A 20991-nucleotide genomic window follows, 5' to 3' on the forward strand; every position below is an offset into this window, starting at 1 on the left:
AAATAGGGGTAGGTGTTTAGATATCATGGATGAGATATACTTACTTAGGCACAAATTATATTTGTTAGACACACTCACAAAAAATTTAAAAGAAATAAAGATAAAGTGGTTAAAGTGGAATTGATGTGACAATTTTATTTATTTATTTATATTATTTGTATGTGTGTGCCTAAAGCTTATGTCCAAATGGGTGTGCTTTTATGTCCAAATGAGTGTGCTTAAGTAAGCGTATCTCTTGATTGAGAATTTGATTTTGAACTTAATTTAAAATGGGTTAAATATATTTTTGGTCACTAGTTTCCCATAATTTCGTTTTTAGTCCATGCAGATTTTTTCCGCATTTTTTAGTCTGAAGTTTTTTCCGTTATTGTTTTTAGTATCTACTTTTAATCAAACTCTTGTATACTTTCACATTTTTAAACGGTTTTTTTGTATTCATGTCTATAATATTATAAGAACACATCCTATAAAATTTACAATTTTTAATGTCAATTTAATCTATTTTAAAAAAAAAAAATTTCAATTTAATCTAAAAATGTCATTTTTACCCCTTTTAATTGTTTTCACTTTAGTATTTTCAATGTACTTCACATTACTTGTGTGAAGTTATAAATGTGCAAGCTGCTCAATCTTAGGCTCTTAGCCATGGTTGCTGTTCATTTTTCTATGTGAGAACATATCATTTCACTATGAAGGTTTAGGGATAAAAATTACAACAAGTACTATGTTCTGTTTTTTTTTTGTAATTGGCAGATTTTCTCTCTTTAGTTTGTGTACATCTCGTGTAATTGGCAGATTTTCTCTCTTTAGATACACGTCCAACCTAATCTTTCTTGAAGACCAATGATGTTAGATTTTGACTTCAAAATTGCTTGCCTCATCTCAAATTTAATAGAACTAACAATTCAGGATGAATAATTCTTGTCCCTAACTCAACTCTAACATTCAACTAGACTAATAATTCTTTAAACTTCAACTTGTCACTAAACCCAAACTAACTTTATTATAGCAGCATCCCACATCCCACAAAAATAATAATGGGATCATACATATAAACCTATTATATTGAAAGCTAAGTTTAATAAATGATGTCTAGAAACAGTTAATTTTTAAATATAATAACAACTTAGAGGTATGTTGTTTATTATTTATTCACAAAAAAATGTTATTATACAAACAGCCCGTGTAAATGTGTAATGGCTCTAATTTGATAAACTGCATTGCAAAAACATCATTTGATATTTATACCCAAATCACATTAATATTCACCAAAAAACAAAACTATTTTTGTACAACTTCGTACTGTCAAAGATTCTTTATTGACAAAGAAATTCATTGATAAGTCTGAGTAAGTTGGTGTCTCCCTAAAAACGAGTCAAAAAATGTAAATGCAAAAACCTGTATTACAAATCTGGTGGTAACTAAAAAATAGACTTTTCGTATTTGATAACATCTTTGGTGTTCAAATCATATATCTTGCAAATTTCTTCGATGGTATGTCTACTAAGGCCATCGTTCCCATCTTCTCGACGAACAAGATTCTCAAGCTCTTGGGATGGACTCAATACCTAATTGATCCATCATTTAAAAAGAAAAATAACATATAAGAAAGTAGACAATGAAATATGAACGCGCTAGCACATAAAATAGTATTATCATATTTGTTAAGAGTTGGATTATATTATAAAGTGGACAAAATTGTCGACTTGTTCCTTAAGCAAAAAGTGCATAACCACAAGATGTAGAGAGATTGTTCACCAAAATAACAAGTTATGGGATTCTGTGGTTCTGTGCATGCATGTGAAAGACCAATGGTATGGTCAATAAACTTGTAGCTCAATCGGCATGCCTATTCTAAGACTCGATGGCAATAAAAAGAGTAAATCACTAATCTAGTCTCTCAAATTATGTGTCGGACAATTTGACCACTGAATTAATGAAATTCCAAAATAATTTCTAAGCTTGAAAATCCTCAATCACTCGTCTTTTTGGGTCAATCAATCTAGGTCCTAATCACCCTAGAGACTAATGTGATCAAAGATTTCATTTTCAAGGACCAAATTGTTAGACCACTATAAGTTTAGAGAATAACATGGCGATAAACTAAAAAAATATAGATGATTACATATCTGATGTACCAAAAGATAAGAAAGGTGACGACAAGAAATGCAAATTACATAATTTTAAATTGGTCAGCAGTAAATAAAAAAGTATTGTAAACCAACACAATGAATGAATATGCCAAAAGCTTTTAAAAAAAATATTTTAGCTTATGCATGAAATAATTTAAAGAGACTAACAAATGCGGAGCATATTTGTAATTGTTTAACACTTTCCAATATCTCAATTAATATTAGAAAAGAATTTCCAATATCTCAATTAATATTAGAAAAGAATATGTATACTTACCCAATTTGGTTCACGTGAAACAAGACTTTCATTTTTGGAGTCATCATGCTCAGTTTCCTTCTTATCGGTGCAAGTATTTGATGACTTGCCGCTATCTGAGACTAGTTGAAACAGCTTCTCACTTCCCTGATAATTGAAGATAAAACCGAGCAGATTATTAAGCAAAAATCAAGATAAAAGAACTTAGAAGCCAAGCTCCAAACAATATATGAAAAACCAAAGGACTATAAATGACAACATCCTAATGTAAGGACAACATCAATGAATAATCCTCCATGACAAATTGACAACTATTCAAGAACAGTATAGCTTCTTTAATTTCCTCAAAATAAAACGATTTTCGTTTAGCATTGGTAATTCTGTGATTTACAGTACCACCACCCTAAATTTAACGCAGATATAAGTGGGTCAATTGGATTTACAAATAAACATCTTGTGAAGATTAAAGGAACAATAAGCTTCAATATATAGCAGGAAGCCCTCATTATTTCAAGGAATAACCGGCATCCTTGGACAGATTTGAAGTCTTGTTTTTCTGAGTTTGGCAAGAATAGTGTAATCAATTGCGAATCACATAAAAATAGAGGTTTGTTCAAATTCCGCTATGCAACAACTGAGCTATGGCACCACTATTTGACAACATTTTCTACGAAAATGCATATTGCGGGACAACAGTGATTAGTTCAAATTCCACTACGCTATAGCACCACCGCAGTCACTATTTAAAAACACTGACATCTATAAAAACAAAGCTCTTAATTGAAAATTTGAATGTTGAGACAGGCAAAAGGAAAGTCCCTGATTGCGATGGCAAAAACAGGCAACATAACATAAATGAGAGAGGGAAAATAATAAAATGCAAGTGCCAAGCACATTTATCAACAGTACAAACCTGAAGGGCCCTCCAATGAGAATACGAGCGATATAAAATCCAGAAGAATGGGACATTAGGCAAAGGTAAAACCTGAAATTTAAAATTAATATGAATTATTATCCAGTGAAGCAAAGAAATAACTAAACATTAAACTAAAGGGCATAATCACAATCTATAGAATAGAAGAATCATTGCAAAAAGACATACTATATACGCAATTAACATTCACGGAACACATACGTACGCTAAATGCAGATGACAATGGAATCAATGAAATTGAACCATAAAAGAATTTCCTGTGTATAATTGTGCCCCTGTCAACAGATAATAGTTCATATTATATCATATCAAATAAATATTAGCAATTAAAAATAAATCACCAAGCTGAAGTGACACATTTCAGTTTAACACAGTAATTTGTTCCAACAACATCATGTGTGAGGAAAGAGAGAGAATTATTACCTCATCGCAATATGTCTTAGTCTGCGACGAACAAGTTGAGCATTCAAGCTGCAAAAAAATCACAATTGACGTAAAACAAAAGCTAAAAGAAGCAAAAATACTATGATAAATTTTGTTCTTCATCCACATTATGTCCCCACATATGACATTAGAATCAAAATTATTCCACAGACTTTACCAACTTCAAAATCTACAAATAGATAAAAACTAAGCTGATTCTCTCAGAAAAGCACCAAGAATACACAATCATGTCTCTCATTTCACAGTCCATACAGTTCCACATTAAACATCAAAGAATCGAACATGGATTGAATAACATCAAAAACTGAAGAGAAGTGCTAAATATTACCAACACTTCACACAAGAAAGGTAATGTTAGAAAGGTGTTTTACTTTTTAAAATGGAAAAAACCATCATTTCTGTTTTTGCCGGAAACCAAAGTCTACATGTGCACTAAAATGGGTCTTAAATATGCCTCCGCGTGTTTGTCTTTTACTTGTTCGTAACAATTATCATTTTCCAAAACTAAATAAGAAAACTATGTATCTATGATCACTCAATATATCCATCACAAATAAGGACCTAAGAACCCTAATGCGAAAGGAACATTTTTAACAGCAAAAAAACCAAACAGAACAACACATTATTATGATTAAATACCAACCTTGATGGGTAAATGACTTCAACACCAGTAACTTCCTTTGATATAGATTTCAAAAAAATCTCTGATGGCTTAACCCTAGACAAAAGCCATAACCCTAATCTGCAAAAACCCAAAACCACATTTAAGAATCAAGAACAAAAATTTCCCAAAAGAACAAAACTTGACAATAATAATGAAGCAAAAAAGAAAATCACTGACCCATGAATCTTCTTCTTGAAAGATCCATCAGGTGCCTTTTCCAAACCAACCCAACCATTATTCATCTGCATCAAAATCATAATAAAAATGAGGAATGAACAAGAAAATGAAATACCCAGAAAGAGAAATTTGCAAGAAATGTTAAAAATGTGACCTTGTTAGCGACGTAATCAGTAAAAAGTTCAGCTTTTGCGTTAATGGGTTTATCACCAGTGTTAATGGATTTCCATAGTTGTTTGAGAGATGAAGGCGATTGAGATGAAGCGGTTGAAGAAGAAGAAGAAGCAGAGAGAGTGTGATCAATGGATCTGGAGAAACACCAGTTTCTTCCTCGAATTGGGAAAACGATCAATTTGGCTTTCATGGTGAAAAATGAAAAACCCTAATGAGTGAAAAACCCTAATAATGAAGAAAGTGAGAAATGTAGGTGGTAGCGGTGAAGTGAGGAAGAAGAAAAAATGAGATTGAAAAAGAGAATGTAATGAAGAATGTGAAAAGCGGCGGGGTTTGCGGTTGTGGTCCACAAATGGAGTAATGTAGCCTTTTGCACTATGAATTGGTACTAACGTATTGCTTCTTTTCTTTTTTTTACTTTCTAGATTGTTCCAAAACCTAACGATGTGTAATCTTTGCATCAATGTATCTAATTTATAATATAGATGTATTTATAAATCTAATTTTTTTTTCTTTTTTAATAAATACTAGAATTTTCTTTCATTCTTGCGACATGGATATATATTTGCAGGACGTGAATTCAAAAACTTGCGACTCTCAACTCGGCAGAACCATACCCTGACTCATCTTTCATTCTCGCAACATGGATATATGTTTGCAGGACGTGAATTCAAAAACTTGCGACTCTCAACTCAGTGGCAGAACTAGAACCCTGACTCAGGAGGTGTAGACTACTAAAATTTATAACGGTGATATTTGAAAATCTTTCATTCTCATACACTTATTCAACGCCTCGTTTTATTTGTATGTCTCTTCTTTTTTTTTTTCTTTTCACAACACAATTTATGTGTATTTGAGGCAACGTTAACAAGTGGTGTAAAGCGGGAGAGTTAAAGTGTAATGTAGATGCTGTAATTTTTGGCCAAGTTATAGGCTACAAAATTGGCATGTGTATCCGAGACGAGAAAAGAGATTGTGAAGGCCAAGTCGTTACGGAAAGAGGTAAATATACCACCTCAAGATGAGGTTGAAGCTATTGGATTATATTATGAAGCAATATTGTGGCTAAGAGAGTTGGGTATTTGGCGCGTTACCATCGAACTTGATTGCAAATCGATAGTGGATGGAGTCGTTGTAAATCTTACAAATGTAGCTGAATATGACTAATCTCCACGAGAAACCTGTGGGGCACACAAAGGTGGGTCCCCCCCCCCCCCAACCGAGCCAGGAATCGAATCCCCTGACCACATATTTAAGGGGACTAATACCCTTACCTCTTGGACCAATTCATCATTGGTAAAATTTTAAGCCACTAACTATGGATGTATTGGTCCACAATAGATCGTATAATATGTGCTACTTTCCAACTATAAAATTTTCCTTGTTGTTTATGGATCAAAGAGATTAATGGAGTATGGAACTTCTAAAATGCTATACCATATATCAACATTGACGGAAAATTGTTTTTAGGCTCCGTAAGTTAGTTTTGCTCTCAGGCTCCCCAAAAATCTCAAAATATCCTCAATTTGGACTCATGATGTTTTGTATATATATTATGGCCACAAAAAATGGATCTGGATTCACTGCGGTGCAAAGAGCACGCAGTTCCACACCTAAGAGTGGTTGAGTAAAGGTTTGGATGGGTGAAATCCACTTTGGACACAGTATACTACTAATGCACAACATTAACTTTATACCAGAAATTATAGGATAAAAGCCAGAGATTCAATGTGCTTACATTAACTTTACAGTGAGATGCTTTCATAATGCTAAACATTTTCCCTACATTTTCAAAAATATTAAATACGTTTTTGAGCTTCTCCTTCTGTTTAATGAAACAGTTGAAAGCTATATATGGGTAAGGTTCATTTCAAATGAGAAGAGAAATGGGAAGTTGAAATGCCACAACTGTTATGTGGCAAAATTCAGAATCATCGTGTATATATTTTACAAATTACAATCAATGTGAGAAAAGAATTATGTATATAACAAGCAAAAGTTATCAATAAAATCGCTAATTCTAATATCATACAAGACTACTCATATGAGAAAAATACAGCCAAACCTAAGGTAGGACAATCAAATGTCTGGTCCTGAGCCACTACACAAGAAAACCATCATTATCTTTGATCTTTCATTCATTTTCCGCTACAATATTCGGTTCTTCACCTTGGCAAAGGTACTCATCACACAACGATGCTGATCCCCAGTCCTTTCTCAATCGCAGGATGTCTTCGGTGAAAGTGGAACCTGGTGCTCCAATGAACACACTAGACATGGCACATATAGTCTTGTCCAGCATAGCTTCGACCTTCAGTGTGAAAATATTCATAATGAACATCACCAAATATAAATTGAAAGAGAGTAGTTTTACTATTTCCTACTAATAGTTAAACATGAAATAGCAACTAAGTGGTTTGACAGATACACATGGATGAAATTGAGTGAGAAACTGAGAATATGAGTAGAGGTGATTTAAAAATTGGGCACTTAGCTTTTGTGCTAAAGTTTTTACCTACAGTTAAACTAAGCATTATTCTTTAAAAATATACCAATGATATACGAATATATGAGAAGATAGAAAACAGCCAAATCAATAAAGAGAGAAAAGGTGTAAGCTAGAGAAGAAGTATTATATTCTTATTCAATTATAAGTTCATACAAAAGTCCCAAATTGTTTTTAGTTCAATTCAATATGAACATTATCCTTTCATTATGAGCCTGCAAACAATTCCGGCAACTACACCAAATCAACCCAAATTTGACTGGATTCTCAAACTTATTCTCAGGCCTGAAGCCAATCCCACAACAAGACAAGTTAGGCGACTAATGGCAACTCTTAGAATTGGGAGTTGGGCCTAACTCGACCCTTGAAAACCGGCTTGTAAAGTGAGGATAGCCTCTACTTATAAATCCATCTTCAGGCTATTTCACATCCGATGTGGGATTTCTTAACAACAGCAAAGTTAAATACCATAGGGCCTACAGTTCTTAAATTTTTATTTTCCTCCAGACAGTTTTTTATAGCAGCAGGACAGGCTGAGAATAATAAGATTTCATTTACTAAGCAAGCTATGGTAAAAGTTTTAGTCTTGAAATCATGAAAGAGCTTGAGTCATGAAATGGCAGCATGACGAGCTTGAGTCATGAAATCAGTCTTTTGTAAATACAAGATAAGACTACCTCGAATAAACACACAATGAATCCAACTCTTCTCTAAGCTATGGTAAAAGTTTTATAGTTCCAAGTTACCAATTTTCAATTGTGAATTGTAACCTTAATGATCAGACATGAAGAAAAAAAAAAGGAAGCACTGTCATCTCACCTGTGAATCTCCCTCAATACCATGTCTGTATAACAAAGCATCCCACTTTTCTGCTGAATTCCGGGCTGGCCGAATTACAAGTGGAACAGGCTTGCCATTTAGCACAACCAGTTTCTGAAGCAGACCAGTTTCACTTTCTGCTGCATCCGTAGAAAGATATATGATGGGTGCATCGGCCCTTTCAATCACCCTTAAGATGCAATCTGCTGCTTGAGGGATGGGGTAAAAGCAACTTGGTTTTTTAGCATTACTGTAAACATAAAAATGGATAAGTAAGTCAATCTGATAAAAGGGAAATAGAGTGAGAAAATTGCAGGATAGTTTCTCACGAGACAAAAGCCTTACACACATCACTTTTTACATTATTTAAATAAGATTGTGCTGAGCATTGAATGAAACAAACAAAAAAATAATCATGACTCATGAGCCATGAAAATGCAGTTGGCAATTCATTCGAATTTGGATCCCTGCAGTCAGAAATTACATGCACTCACGTAGTTAACATCTCAAAAGCGTTGGATCAAGATAGAACCGCTTTGACTTCATGTTTGCTTTCAAAGCTAATTCTCTTAGCTTAAAATCAGAGCTGATCTTGATTCGACAAATTTGAGCTGTCGACTATATAAATGTGAGGAATCACTGATCACATGGTATTTGAATTCAGTTCATTTTAAAAAAATATAATGCAGAAGCAGGCAAGAGTTTACTCTAACACATCAAACTCAGGTCATCAATTCATACAGCCCATAATCTAATGCGAAATTAAAAGAGAAAGGGAATAAAAGTTGCACCAGAATTTCAAAAAACCATGTCTCCGAAAATGCAACGCAATGAAATTCCTTCCAAGGAATGTCTGAATAAACCGCTGAGCAGTAAGCAAAATAAGGCGATTAGGTTCAATCAGAGTCTTGCATTGATGAGCAATCGGTCCACCCGGTTGCATAACCCATTCATGCTCCACTTCAGCATAAAAAACATCACCAATCGCCATAACATCATCATCATAAGAAAACTTAGCCAAAACATCCTGAACAGTCTTCTTCTTCGGATGCCGAGTATCCTCATCATCCCAAACAGCCTTAGGTTTACTCATCGAAAAACCCAAACCACTCAACTTCTTCACCTTCTCATCATCCAAATAACAAGGTTGCGGCAAAGCGAAATAACAAAGAAACTTATCAATATGCATGTGATTCTTCTTAACATTAGAAAATTCATCAAAAGAAATAACAACTTTTTTCCCTAAACATTTATTAATATGATCAATATCAACAACTCTATCATATTGATAATCAACTTTAGAACTTGGAATCACCAAAACCCTATTAAGAAGAGCAGCAAAAAACATATGCTTTTCCAAACAAATCAAATGGTTTGACATTTGACCCGAAACACAAATAGCTACCAAAAATTTCCCATTTTTAGGGTTCCATTCAATTGTTTTTCTCTTTGATAAATTCTGATCAATTGTTCTACACCTATCATAATTTCCACTAGTAAAATTCAATTTTCGGAAATTGAATTCAGGATCAATCAATTTGCCTGTTCTATGCGGATTCAACAAAATCTGTTGAATTTCATTGTTGATTGAAATTTGCTTATACAGTGCAGATTTCAGATCTTCGATATCGGAATCGTTGAAAGCGGTGGAAAGAGCGAGTTGTTGTTGACGCAAGAGGTAAATGGCGCGTAATTCAGATTCCTTCATTTTATCGGAAATTGAATCGGAGATGAATGATGCGGTGGAGAAGTAACCACGGAGATTAGGAATTGAGAATAGGAGAACGACGATGAGGATAACGAAAATGGCGATAATGTACTTTTTCTGGAAGGTGAAATTGGTTCGCCGGAGTCGTGAGTTGAGATCTTCGACGTGAAATGCTGCGGCGGAGGTGGTGGTGATGGAGGGAGGAGTTCGAGGTTTTGTTGAGTTTTGGTTGATGAGGTGGTGGTGGTCGTCTTCTTCGTCGGAAGAGGAATCCATTTGTATTGGTTTGTGATGAGCCACGGTGGCGATTGAGTCAAGGAATGAGTGGGTTAGTGAGTGAGTGTCTCGGTGGTTAGAAATAATGTATAAGTAAGCGAGTTAGGTGAATCGTTGGGGTTGGAGAGAGTGAGTTGGAAGTGTGAGCGAGTTAGAGATTTGATGAAGAATGTGAGAAGTAGAGTAGAAGCAAAAGAGAACGTGTCGGTTGTTCAAAATGAAATGACAATTTACTTGCACTGTTGCACATAAAACATATTATATTTTACATTCATATAAACTAATAATATGATTAAATACATTATATTTTCAATAAATTTATAAAATAAAATTTATCTTATATTAAGAATTGGAGGGAGTATTTCAAAACACACATTTGACTAGTGTATTTAAAGTTTGGAAGTTCCTACAATAAATTGCATGCTCTCCAAAAGTGTTGAGACACGTTTTATGACAAACAATACAAACCTCATCCTTAGGGAATAACTGAATCATGAGGCGGTATTTAAGGATAGTATGATACTCAACCGGGGACATGTGTTGGCCTAACCCATCAATGGAGATAGCGAGGAGAAAGTCTTGAACATTTGCCACTTTCAAACACCCAAAAACTGTATTTTGCTTTATGGTCATGACAAAATCAACTTTCATGTCAAGAACAATTTTACCAAAAAGAATACTCGCCAAAACATGTTGAGCTTTAAGGGAGACGGTGTCCTTGCTAGCAAAGTCGGAATTGTATCCCAAAGACTGTCTAAAACATTGTCAAAATTCAAGTCCAGACCACATTATTCACTGTCTCTCAATATATGATCTTGCAAAACCCAAGAGTAGGCCCTGGAAGCCACAAAGGCATATGAGGTGGCCCATACTGCTGAATACAAACTTAGCCCCTCAAACATAATGAGTAAAGAAGCAATCCTCCATTGAAGGTCTCCAAAGAATGGCCTCCTCAACCACATGTTTTCAACCGCCGCTCTCAACTCTTTATCAAACAAAATAGTTGCCTTCTCCATGTAATTGGTTGGCATGTTCTGATGCTGAAAAAAGTTTGGCGATTACCCATGCATGACCAAGGTAGAAGAAGCTCACTATATGGATCTCTTAACTTAGGAAAAAGATGAATTAACTCGACAATTCTGACAACTCTTTTCACGACAACATCCTCAATAAAACCTCTATCTCGACTGACAGCACCTCGAAAATAATATAAAATTAATAAAATCATTGTAGATCAAAAGAATTAAGAAACAAACTTACGCGTGACCAACACAATTTTGTAAGATCTATGTGAGTTTTAACCAATAAAAAAAATATAAAAGTGTGTTAAAATGTAAGTACGAGAGAGTGTGTTGCTAGCTAGCAATATTCATTGTATGTTTATTTTTGCAGCTTTTTTTTTTAACAATAACAAAGTTATATAATTTTATTTATCAAAGTAGAAACAATACAAGACAGAAGCAAATCCAACGTTTGACGAGGAACACAAAATTTTGACGTTCTAACCAAAATGTATGAGCAACAAAATGATATTTTCTCTCCCCACCCCCCACGTTTCTTTTATACCCCCCTTAAATCCCAGTTTGCCCTTCGAAAATGACCAAATTTTCGGTTAGCAAATTCGGGCTTTACGAATCGAAAAAATAAAAACTTCGGGTTTTAAAAACCACTCGCTTCCTTCTTCGAGTTTTACGAATCGAAGTATGTTTATATAGAAAGCAACCTCTCACATTCTTCATCACTTTCAATACTTCATCCCCACACTACCAAAAGAGATCCCAAAATCCAATCCGTTTTTCACTCAAATCGCTGCTTAAAATCAAGTTTGGAACGTTTGCTAAGGGTTGGAAGGCGATTTGAAGCACAATATTAAGGTAATCTTCCATTTAATTTCTTTTATTTTCAACTGTCATATATGCTAGGTTGGTAGGTTTCTGACACAAAATCGTTCGATTTATAGAAATCGAAGGAATCCTTCGGTTAATACGAATCGAAATGACTGGAACTTTTGGTTTTGTGTTGGTTTAAACGTGTTTGCTTGCCAAGCCTAACCGAAGGATTCATTCGGTTGATACTAACCGAAATTACTAGAACTTTAATTTTTGCACTGTCTTTACTTGCCATGACTGTCTGTTTTGCTTGCATTGCATTGCATTGCCTTAGGTCTATCTGTTTTGCTTGCATTGCCTTGGCTGTTATGGATTATAGAATGTGCTACCAATTTTATATGTATTAAGTATTATATGTGGCTAATTATGTGTTTATCCCTCTTATATTATGTAGTTATGGCGGGCAAACGAGAGCTTGTGCTAGGTATCTGTGCTCCGGGAATTGTTGAGGTTCCACCTGATAAACCTCCATCTAGACCTGTTGCATATGAGATTGATACATCGGATCATTTTTACACTGAAATGGTAACCCCTGACCGAGATGAGTTGATTAGATGGGCTCGGGAGATTGCCTTAAAGCTAAAGTTTGCAATTGTAATTGGCAAATCCGACAACGGCAGCGATAAGAGGAAGCAATATTTCAGGTTGGATTGCGAGCGGGGAGGCCGGTACGTGTCAACAAATAAGAAGCTAAAATCTGATCAAACCGGCATGAGGAAATGCGGCTGTCCATTTCGACTCCGTGGTTATTGTCATGCCGATAAAACATGGCATTTGACCGTTGTAAACGGCAAACATAACCACGAGTTGGACAAGGCAGTTGAAGGCCATCTCATTGTCGGTCGTCTCAAACCGGAAGAAAGGCAATGTATGGAGGAAATGTCAAGGAATCTGGTTCCGCCTAAGAATATAATGTCCACATTGAAAGATAGGGATCCAAACAACAAGACAACGGCAAAGCAACTCTACAATTTAAGTCATCGATTAAAACTTAAAATGAGGGCATCAATGACTGAAATGCAACACCTCTCCAAAAGACTTGTCGAGAACGGGTATTTTTTCAAACATAGAACGGTTGTTGCAGACGGATCCGAACATGTTCAAGACATTTTCTTTGCACATCCTAAATCTATAAGTTTGTTCAATTCTTTTCCTACTGTGCTTTTGATGGATTCGACATACAAAACAAACAAATACAAAATGCCGTTATTTGAGATTGTCGGATTCACATCAACTGGGAGATCTTTCAATGTTGGATTTGCTTGGCTTACCAATGAAAGAGAAGACAACTTCACTTGGGCTCTAGAGCAGTGTGTCAGTCTCTTAAGGAATGAGGATGTTAGACCGAAGGTGATTGTCACCGATAGGGATTTGGCTCTGATGAATGCAGTTTCCGAGGTATTTCCAACATCGGCTGCAATGGTTTGTCGTTTCCATGTAAAAAAGAACGTGAGCTCTAAGATGAAGGAAATTGTGAAAATCAAGAATGGAGAGAATGAGAAGCAGACTGATGTGTGGGATCAAATCACCGATGCTTTTAATGATGTCTTAGAGTCGACAACGGAAAAGGAATATGCTGACAATGTTATGGTGTTTAGGGAGCTTTGTGCGAGATGGCCAAAGTTTTTGCGTTATGTTGAAGAGACTGTCCTAGACACTGATAAAGAAAGGGTTGTCAATGCTTGGGTAGACCAACATATGCACATGGGGAATCACACCACGAATAGAGCTGAATCATGTCATGGTGTGTTGCAAGGTTACTTGAAGGATGGTAACGGTGACTTGGTGAAAGGATGGGAAGCGATAAATAAGATGTTGATAAGTCAGTTCACCGAAGTACAAGGTGAATTCGGTCGGAGTATGTCTGTTGCAGAACACAGATACGATGATGATCCTCTTTACGCATTCTTGTTTTATAAAATCTCAAGAAAGGCTATGGATCACATTTATGACGAAGCAAACAGGGTCGAAGAATGTGGTATGGATAGCAAAAAGTGTGGCTGTGTTATGAGAAGGACATACGGGTTGCCATGTGCATGCTTGATTGCGAAGAAGATCAAAAATAACAAACCTATCCGACTTGATGAGATTCACCCTCAATGGAAGAAACTGTGTTTCGAAGATGAGCCGGCACCGGGCGACGTGGCTGACGATTATGATTGCTTGGCTGAGTGGAAAGCAATTCAGGTTATTACACCTTCATAAATATAATGGTTACATTTCGTATACTTTTTTATTATGATTTTAATTTTACATTATGTGTATAATGTTACACTTTGTATACAATTAATTTTAATGAGTTTGATTTTTTTTCTTTCTTTGTAGGAACGATTAAAAACAGCCGATGTTAGCGTGAAGAATGATATTAGGAATCAACTTCGTCTCATAGCATATCCAGAAACCACCTCTGTGAAACCTCCGCTTCAAAAGGCCAAAACAAAAGGTGCTAGAAAGAAAAAATCAGTTCGTGTCACAAGATCCACGAGCAGGGATAAGTCTCGGTGGGAGCATGTTGATGATCATATTGCAGCTACACAGGCATCTCAGTCGAAACCAACAAAGTCAAAGCCGTCGACTTCACAAACAGTGCCTGAGGTGCCTAAAGAACTCGTCATCAGTACTTTGACTCCAGCACCTCCAGCACCTCCTGAAATTCCTTTTATCAACCATATGCCGAAGTTCATGCACCCATTTATCGAAGATATTATTGACGTTGAAGGTGACGGTTATTGTGGATACCGTGTGGTAGCTTTGCACCAAAAAGGAAATCAACAAGATTTTGAGTTGATCAGACTGAACATGGAGAGGGAGCTGAGATTGCATAAGGAATCATATGTGGAGTTGTTCGATACTGAGCGTTACAAGTATGTCACGGATGCACTTTTCCCACCACCGAGAAGGAGTAAACATGCATAAGGAATCATATGTGGAGTTGTTCGATACTGAGCTGAGATTGCATTATTTTTTGAAATGGTAGCTAAGCGCACTATTTTTTGAAAGGGTAGCTAAGCGCATTATTTTGTGATGTATACCATGCCGATTATGCGTTGTAACATATTAACTTTGTATGCGCAATTTACTCATGAACTTTGGTTATGAAATGTGGTATTATTGTATATTGAACTTTGGTATTATTGTTATGAAATATGAATATGAAACTTTGGTTATGAAATGTTGTAACAAATTGTATTTAGCCTGATATAATATTGGAAATGAATTGAAAGAAAAAACAGGTTTTGACCTCGACGATTTTGAGGTGGTTCTGCAAGTGATTCTGCATAGCCTGGCCTTGTTTCTGCATAATTCGAGCTTTATCAACCGAAATGTTCCAGTAATTTCGGTCTTTATTAATCGAAACTTATGTTTCGGTTTCTGCGGGTCGAAATAAATTTAAATTTTGCGAAACAGAATATAGGGGGTATAAGAGACTTGATGGGGGGGATTGAAGAAAGGTAGGTATTCATGTGAAAAATGATCGAAATTGCACCGACAATTTTTTGTGGTCGATATTGCACCGACAATATTTTGTGGTCGATATTGCACCGACAATATTTTCGTGGTCGATATTGCACCGACAATATATGTGGATATTATTGATTTCTATGTATTATAAATACGTATAGGGAGAGTTAGAAAATAATTGAAATCGTTTTCTACAAAATGAGTACTTCAAAACGGTTTGTTAAAAACAATTTAGCGACTTCTTATCCATTTTCAATCAAGTTTCGCGGTAACGACGAGTTGTTCTGCGTTGATTTGAAAAACACTTTAACAACTCTTCAAACTATCAAAAATACGATTGAAGCCATGTATCGCTTCAAATACGCTAGACAAATCAAAATAGACAAACTAGCGTATTATGAGTCATATATCGATTTGGCAGCTGACCATGTTGGAGGATATGATGATGCACCACGGAAATACGAATGGAAAGAGTTGAAAGATGATGAAGATGTGAGAAAAATGTTCGACTGGATTGAAATTGATCCGAAATATCCACGTTTGTATGCTACCTTATGTTGTTGATTTTCCGTTTATGTTTTGATTTTCCGTTTATGTTGTTGTTGAATTTTATATTATGTTACGTAATTTTCAGTTAATGAATGTTTGAATTAAAATTGTAAGTTGTAAGTTTTTTAATTAATCAATTTAAGAATTAATTAAACACAATTTAAACTTCACCTAACTCATTTAAACCCTATCTACCACATTTAAACTTCACTTAACTCATTTAAACCCTATCTACCACATTTAAACTTCACCTACCACATTAACCATCACCTACCACAATAATGTGCAACAATATGATCTATAAATTAATGTACATTACCACATCTTTTTTCAACACTCAACTCACAAAAAAATGGATGTCTCACTCACACAACGCATGAGATCTACCCTTGCAGCAGTTTACTTCAACCACGAAAAACCAATTTTGTTTCGCATTAACGATGATGAAACGTTCGATGGTCTGAAACAACAACTGAACGAGCTGAATCGTACCACCAACAACCAGAACGATAACAGAACAGTTTCAAGTCTCAAGTACCGTAAGCCGTCGATCGGTTCCGACGGACGCATTACCTTCACCGATATGATGCTTGAAAACAATGATGATATTCAAACTATGTTCTCAATTTTCAAGCAGTATAGCAACAGGGGGCCTATCGAATTAGATGCAACGCTGACAAGATCTGTCGAAGCCATCCTTGCTAGCCTTGTTCGTCCGGAAGATCGAAATCATGTTTCCATTTGATGCGTTGTAACAATTTCATTCCGATGTAATTCCTAATTTCCGTTTATTGTGTTTGATTTGTCTAATTTCGTTTTAGTATTAAAGTTCGTTTCAATATTAGAGTTTTATCGAAACAATTTTAATAAATTTAAATATTACAAGTTTATCGAAACAATTTTAATATCGAGTTAAATCCTACCATTCTTCAATCCCCCCCATCATGTCTTTTATACCCCCTATATACATGAATTTCGCAAAAATATAACTTATTTCGACCCGCAGAAACCGAAACATAAGCTTCGATTGATACAACCCGAAATTACTGGGAATTCAAACAATTTCGAGCCGTATAAACCGAAGTATATCAGGCCAAAAAACCAGTCAATGTAGTCTCTGCCTTGCACCACCTCTACACATTTGAGGTCCAAACCTGTTTATAACACATTTTAGTATGTTATATATGACAGAGCATCAACATATTAACCATCAAATCTAAAAATATTTTAGCGATTAATAAAAAACGTAACAACCGGTAACAAATTACGAATTAAACGATACTAAAATACGTAGTGTACTACATCCGATTGTCATAATCAAAGTTACATCAAAAATAAAAACAAACATCAGAGTTTATAAACAACCACGTCAACATTAAAGTTACAAAAACAAACAAAGTCTACCCCCGAGTGTGGTAGTGTGTCCCCTTCCCCCGCTTAATTCGCCTATAAGCAAGTATCGGATTAAACAAATTCAGAATCCGCTGCAAAGTACCATGAATTGGAGTTCCTTCAACCGCCTCACCATCGCGAACTGCCCTTTCGACCTCAACCTTGACACTCCGGCAAACTTGCATTAGATTCGGGTCATTTCTTGCTTCCGCCGCCTCTATTAACACCTCTAAATTAGGTGGCCTTGGTGGTGATTCAGGAGCTTCTACGGGTCACATAACTGGATGCGACACTCTATAAAACCATGACATATATCCGGGTTCAGTGTCCCACGGGCTTGTAACAGGCCGACCCCTCATCTCTTCATCTATCATCCTCAGCTCCAACTCTTCCGTAAACACACGATCTATCTCACACAAGTTCATCCCCGGCGTTGCAGACATACTCGGGTTTCTTGGAATGCCTTGCACATGTTGAAATTGTCTTAGCACACGTTCCGGCAAATGCTTGGCTTTCAATTTACCACACCTTAACCATCCAGAAAACCAACATGCATTTATCAAAGGTCGCACTTGTCGGTGGGCATCATACGGGCTGAACACGCAATCGTAAGTTTGAATATTGTCCAAACTGCTTCTATATCCAGCTGCATCCTTATGTCCTTGCCCATGAACAACCTTTGAATTTAGTGGCATGTTCGCTGTATATCTAGGAGCCTCCACCCACACACTAAGTCTCGGAAAGTGCGCAATAATCCATCCCTGAAAGTATGACGAACAAGATTCATTATAGCCAAACATAGTCTATGTGACAACTTAGACAAATACAAATAATATCTTATATAACGCTCATATATTTTTACCTGAAGAAATGACATGTAGCCAGCCATCTGAGTCGTGCTAACCGCAGACCCGTGATCCAAATAATGCTGCAGATGAACAAGAGCAGCAGTACCCCAATTCCATTCATGAACGCATGACAAATCTTGAAAGTACTGCAAATACACAACATCCGCGTAGTAACTGCTCTTGTTGCTGAATATGGTACAACAGACCAAATGTAGCATAAAAGCCCTTACGCTCCTCTCCCTGTAAAGCCTAACAACATGCGCCGGCTTATTTTCAGCAATCGCTCTTTCGGCAGACGTCTGGTTTGTTGTGTATAGAGTTTGCAGAGTACTATGCTTCAAATGTACCCCGTTGGTCTCGGCAAATGCCATATCAATCTCCTCTCGCTCAACTCCTAGATATGAACTAACCATGTCAGCCCCTTCTCCCCTTGACATCTTCGTATGGTTCAAAAACTTTCCTTGGATTGGAAGATGTAACAGACATTGTACATCGTCCAATGTGATGCCGAGCTCACCTAACGGAAGGTGGAAAGTACTTGTTTCCGGATGCCATCTTTCAACAAATGCCCATATAACCCCATAGTCAAGTACGCTAAAATTGACACGGGTAAGTGTAACGACCCATTTTTCGTATTCGTATATTTTATTAAATGTTATTTTATTTATCAATTGGCTTTTATTATTTTAGTGAGCGGCGAATAATTATTTAGCCGAGCGTAAGTTATTAGACGCGAGAACCGTTGTTTTGGGCTTAATGGGCGTGAGAGGCATTGGGCCTAAGCCATTTGGGCTTGGTTCATGACAATGGAAAGTAGTATAAGTAGCAAGTCAAACACATGAATAGTATCACAATTCATTTCTTTGAGTTTTGAGTGAGTAAGAGCAAGAGCAAAGCTAAGCTAGGGTTTTGGCTAGGAGAATCACGAGCAAGAGAGGAGAGGAAAGGCTTGGATCATCATCTTTGCTTAAGGTAAGAGATTAGAATTCATGATTCTTGAGTGGCAAGGAAAGGGGAGAGTGTCTATGTCTCCATTCCCGAACTCTCCCACTCAATTTCTTTTAGACTTTTGATTAAGCTTTTGTATGTGAGTGTGATGTTCATCATCATCACTTTGTATGTGTTAATCACTAGCTTGATTTCATGAAAAATATGCATGTGTTTGGATCATGTTGAAAAAGTTTATGAAAGTTGCTTAAAACCCAAGAAATTGGCATGATTTTGATTGTTAGAGGTATTTGGATGTTTGGAAGGGATGATTAATATTCCTTGATACCATATATGCTTGAAATAGCTGTTTATAAGAATTTATAACATGTTTGAATGAATTTTTGAGTTGATTCAATGTTAAACCGCCTTATTGAAACTCAAGAACAGATATTTTTCTGGTATAGTTCGCTAAGCGACCAGGAGTTCGCTGTAGCGAACATGTTCGCTGAAGCTCGCCAATGCTCGCCATGAGCAGGTGATCCCCTGGTGATGTTCGCGTAGGCTCGCTAAGCCTTCGCTCAGCGAATAGTTCGCTGAAGCTCGCCAATGCTCGCCATGAGCAGGTGACTTCCTGGTGAGGTTCGCCATGTCTCGCTGAGGCTTCGCTTAGCGAAGGCCTCGGTGACAGCAATTTTTGTTGATGTTTGTAAGTGTGATTAGGCACTTGTAACATGGTTTAAGAGTATCCTTACATGATTGTTGATACATGTTGATACTGTTAATGCTTATTGTTAATCGTTATATGATTGATAAACGTGTATGCAATAAGTTGTAGCTTAAAATGAGCAATGTGATGTTTTGGCATTAAATTGTAATGTTAAGTGAATGTGTTAGGATTGTGTTCCCGCATTCATAAAAGAGTAGCTTCGAGCTAGAGAATATCATATGGTTGATATGTGTATGCATACATGCATTCATGATTGTATGTGAACATTGGAAACTTGGGTTCCAATAACGAAAATGGATTATGTGTCCATAATGAAGCCGAGGATCGGATTAGATGAATCCATGAGTCCGGAGTTGCTATCCAACAGGATATAAAACTGTGTTGGCTTATCCAAGGGAGATAAGATGGTTCGGTAAGTTCCGACATATCCAGCAAGATATAAAACTGTTCTTGGTCCACCGTTGGTGAGACACCTTGGTACCACATGCATTTAGTTATGTCTAGGGATGGCATGACAGTGAATTGATTGGCATTAGATACCTTAGGGTAAATGCGCATATATTTGATAAATGATATGTGACATTATCTGGTTGAATTGTGTTGAACTTTATTAATTGATAATTGTTTAGTGAGATGTTTTGGCGTGAGTTAGAATATGTATGATGTAGTTCGAAAGTGTAAGACCTTTCTTATGCTCGTATGTTATGCGATTATGTTTTCTAACTCTCTGCTTTGTGTTATTTGCTGGACCTTTGGGGGTTCAGATATTCAGGCTGAGGACTGTGCCGACGTTTAGACTGTTGTTTTAGCTTGGTGTTGAAGTACCTTTTGGTGAGGAGACTTAGCATAGATTTCTCCTTTTAGTACTAGCTTTTGACTAGAGGTTGTAAATAGTAAATGCTCTGGTAATGTAACATCGAGTCGGGGTTTTCGCTTGGCTTTCATCGTATATCGGTGTTACCTTTTTGATATGCTAGTTCTTGTATAAGTGACATCCTTAGGGATGAATATGACTTATGTATATATATATGTATATATATGCATGCTTGGTGTGATTGAATCCGCTGTTGCTTTTCATGTTAAACTTCATGACGCTCTGTGTGT

General features: G+C 36.3%; 5 protein-coding genes across 5 annotated transcripts; 2 read left to right on the forward strand and 3 right to left on the reverse strand.

Moving 5' to 3' along the window:
* Positions 1–1220: 1220 nt before the first annotated feature.
* Positions 1221–5227, reverse strand: LOC123884734. The gene is made up of 8 exons (XM_045933908.1): positions 4762–5227; positions 4608–4672; positions 4410–4508; positions 3746–3793; positions 3528–3597; positions 3302–3373; positions 2410–2535; positions 1221–1568 (listed from the first exon to the last, which is right to left on the reverse strand). Exons 1-8 carry the CDS (start codon positions 4969–4971, stop codon positions 1422–1424), a joined length of 837 nt encoding a protein of 278 aa, XP_045789864.1. The 5' UTR covers positions 4972–5227; the 3' UTR covers positions 1221–1421.
* A 1448-nt stretch (positions 5228–6675) lies between these two features.
* On the reverse strand, positions 6676–10340 carry LOC123885397 (O-fucosyltransferase 36-like). Its single transcript, XM_045934673.1, has 3 exons — positions 8898–10340; positions 8107–8356; positions 6676–7092 (listed from the first exon to the last, which is right to left on the reverse strand). The coding sequence occupies exons 1-3, from the start codon at positions 10088–10090 to the stop codon at positions 6916–6918; spliced, it is 1620 nt and encodes a 539-aa protein (XP_045790629.1). The 5' UTR covers positions 10091–10340; the 3' UTR covers positions 6676–6915.
* Positions 10341–12375: 2035 nt separating this feature from the next.
* LOC123886675 (PKS-NRPS hybrid synthetase cheA-like) lies at positions 12376–14895 on the forward strand. The gene is made up of 2 exons (XM_045935971.1): positions 12376–14166; positions 14305–14895. The coding sequence occupies exons 1-2, from the start codon at positions 12376–12378 to the stop codon at positions 14893–14895; spliced, it is 2382 nt and encodes a 793-aa protein (XP_045791927.1).
* A 1447-nt stretch (positions 14896–16342) lies between these two features.
* On the forward strand, positions 16343–16735 carry LOC123886676. The gene has a single exon (XM_045935972.1). The coding sequence runs from the start codon at positions 16343–16345 to the stop codon at positions 16733–16735; it is 393 nt and encodes a 130-aa protein (XP_045791928.1).
* A 519-nt stretch (positions 16736–17254) lies between these two features.
* On the reverse strand, positions 17255–18838 carry LOC123883174 (protein MAIN-LIKE 2-like). Its single transcript, XM_045931910.1, has 2 exons — positions 18245–18838; positions 17255–18143 (listed from the first exon to the last, which is right to left on the reverse strand). Exons 1-2 carry the CDS (start codon positions 18665–18667, stop codon positions 17655–17657), a joined length of 912 nt encoding a protein of 303 aa, XP_045787866.1. The 5' UTR covers positions 18668–18838; the 3' UTR covers positions 17255–17654.
* Positions 18839–20991: the final 2153 nt, after the last annotated feature.

This window comes from Trifolium pratense, linkage group LG5 (assembly GCF_020283565.1).
Source record: "Trifolium pratense cultivar HEN17-A07 linkage group LG5, ARS_RC_1.1, whole genome shotgun sequence".
NCBI classification, from domain to species: Eukaryota; Viridiplantae; Streptophyta; class Magnoliopsida; order Fabales; family Fabaceae; genus Trifolium; species Trifolium pratense.